We start from the raw sequence: 1,314 nt of genomic DNA, 5'->3' as shown, positions 1-1,314 counted from the left end.
TTACTTACAACCGGATTAACAGGTAACGAAGCATCACGAGTTTTGCCAAGATCAGTAGGGTCTTCAAGAGCTGAATAAGCTGCCTTCATGTCAAGCCCTGTTGGAGCCATTGAAACAGATTCGGAACGAACCGCAGAAGCCAGCAGAGCATCATCAACACCGTATGCACTCATACGCAAAAAACTTACCTGAAATGGCAACAAATTAACTAACTCGATAAACGAATATTATAAATAAATTAAGATATTTACATCGCTCTGCATGTAATCAGATGCAGCAGCACGCAAGGCGGTGGAATTGGAGAGAAGAGGGGAAGCCAAAGCGGGTGGCTCGGCTGGAATGTAACCAGGAAAGGTAGTTCTTGAGATTCCTGCGGAGAGAATAAAATTAAGTAGCGGATTAGGGTTTAGAAGGTGCATAAAAGAATTGATATAATTGGTACCTCCGTCAGGAACGTAAGGGTAATAGGGATCCGCCATAGATGCACTCTGCACTCTGCACTCTGCACTCTGCTATGCTAAAGAGTTAACAGTGAATAGAAAGAAAGTCTATATTGGTTACGGTGTTGATGATGTGGCCCAAATCGGTGCGGGTAATGCCATGTTGGTTTCAACAATGAATCGGGCCTAACCGCATAAGGGCTCGCCCCACTTTATGTTAATCAAACCCAGTTAGGTTATGTAGCAGTTGTAGCTGGAAGCTTGTACTAAGGCCACTTGTGCCTCTTAAAAGTAGGAGTTAACACGGGTCGGTTTGGTTTGGATTTATAGTAAAATTAAAATCGAATTAATTAAAATATAATTAGTTCGGTTTGATTTGAATTTGTATTTTTTATACATGTATCCGAACCAAATCAAACCGATTAAGAACGGATTGATTCGGTTCGAATAATTAGATATCCGATGACTTTGAAATTCATAAAAAAAATCAAATTTTTATCTTCAAAATTCAACAAATACAATAAATATGTAACATCAATAAAAATAATCCAAACATGTTAAACACCAAATACATTAAAATCTAAACTCATTAAAATCCAAACATATTAGTGAATAATCATTGTCTAATACAAAAGTCATATATATTTTTAATTTTTTTATTTAATTAATATATGATCGGGTTTGCGGGTTAGTTCGGGTCCCGCATCTCTTCAAACCAAAGCTGGAGCTTTCTTCCTCCGCTGAGGTCACATTCATTGATAGAGGAGGTGCGGACCCTTAGAACGCCTTTTCTTGACATCATTAATCTCGGTCCATTCTCCATTTCAGGAGCGATAGCAGCTGAAGCTTTAGGGTTCATTTTGCTTAGTGTGCT

At 38.4% G+C, this 1,314-nt stretch overlaps 1 protein-coding gene across 1 annotated transcript in view; it reads right to left on the bottom strand.

Moving 5' to 3' along the window:
- Window positions 1–617, bottom strand: part of LOC107461098 (RNA-binding protein 1) — a gene marked incomplete in the record, with an annotated part of 2,411 nt that extends 1,794 nt beyond the window's left edge. The window contains 3 exon segments of the mRNA XM_016079554.3: window positions 1–188; window positions 252–370; window positions 443–617. Of these exon segments, the coding sequence (XP_015935040.1) occupies window positions 1–188; window positions 252–370; window positions 443–479 (344 nt within the window).
- Window positions 618–1,314: the final 697 nt, after the last annotated feature.

Source organism: Arachis duranensis, chromosome 8 (assembly GCF_000817695.3).
Source record: "Arachis duranensis cultivar V14167 chromosome 8, aradu.V14167.gnm2.J7QH, whole genome shotgun sequence".
Lineage (NCBI taxonomy): Eukaryota > Viridiplantae > Streptophyta > Magnoliopsida > Fabales > Fabaceae > Arachis > Arachis duranensis.
Note: the sequence above shows the minus strand (reverse complement) of the source record. Positions and strands in the feature narration are given on the sequence as shown.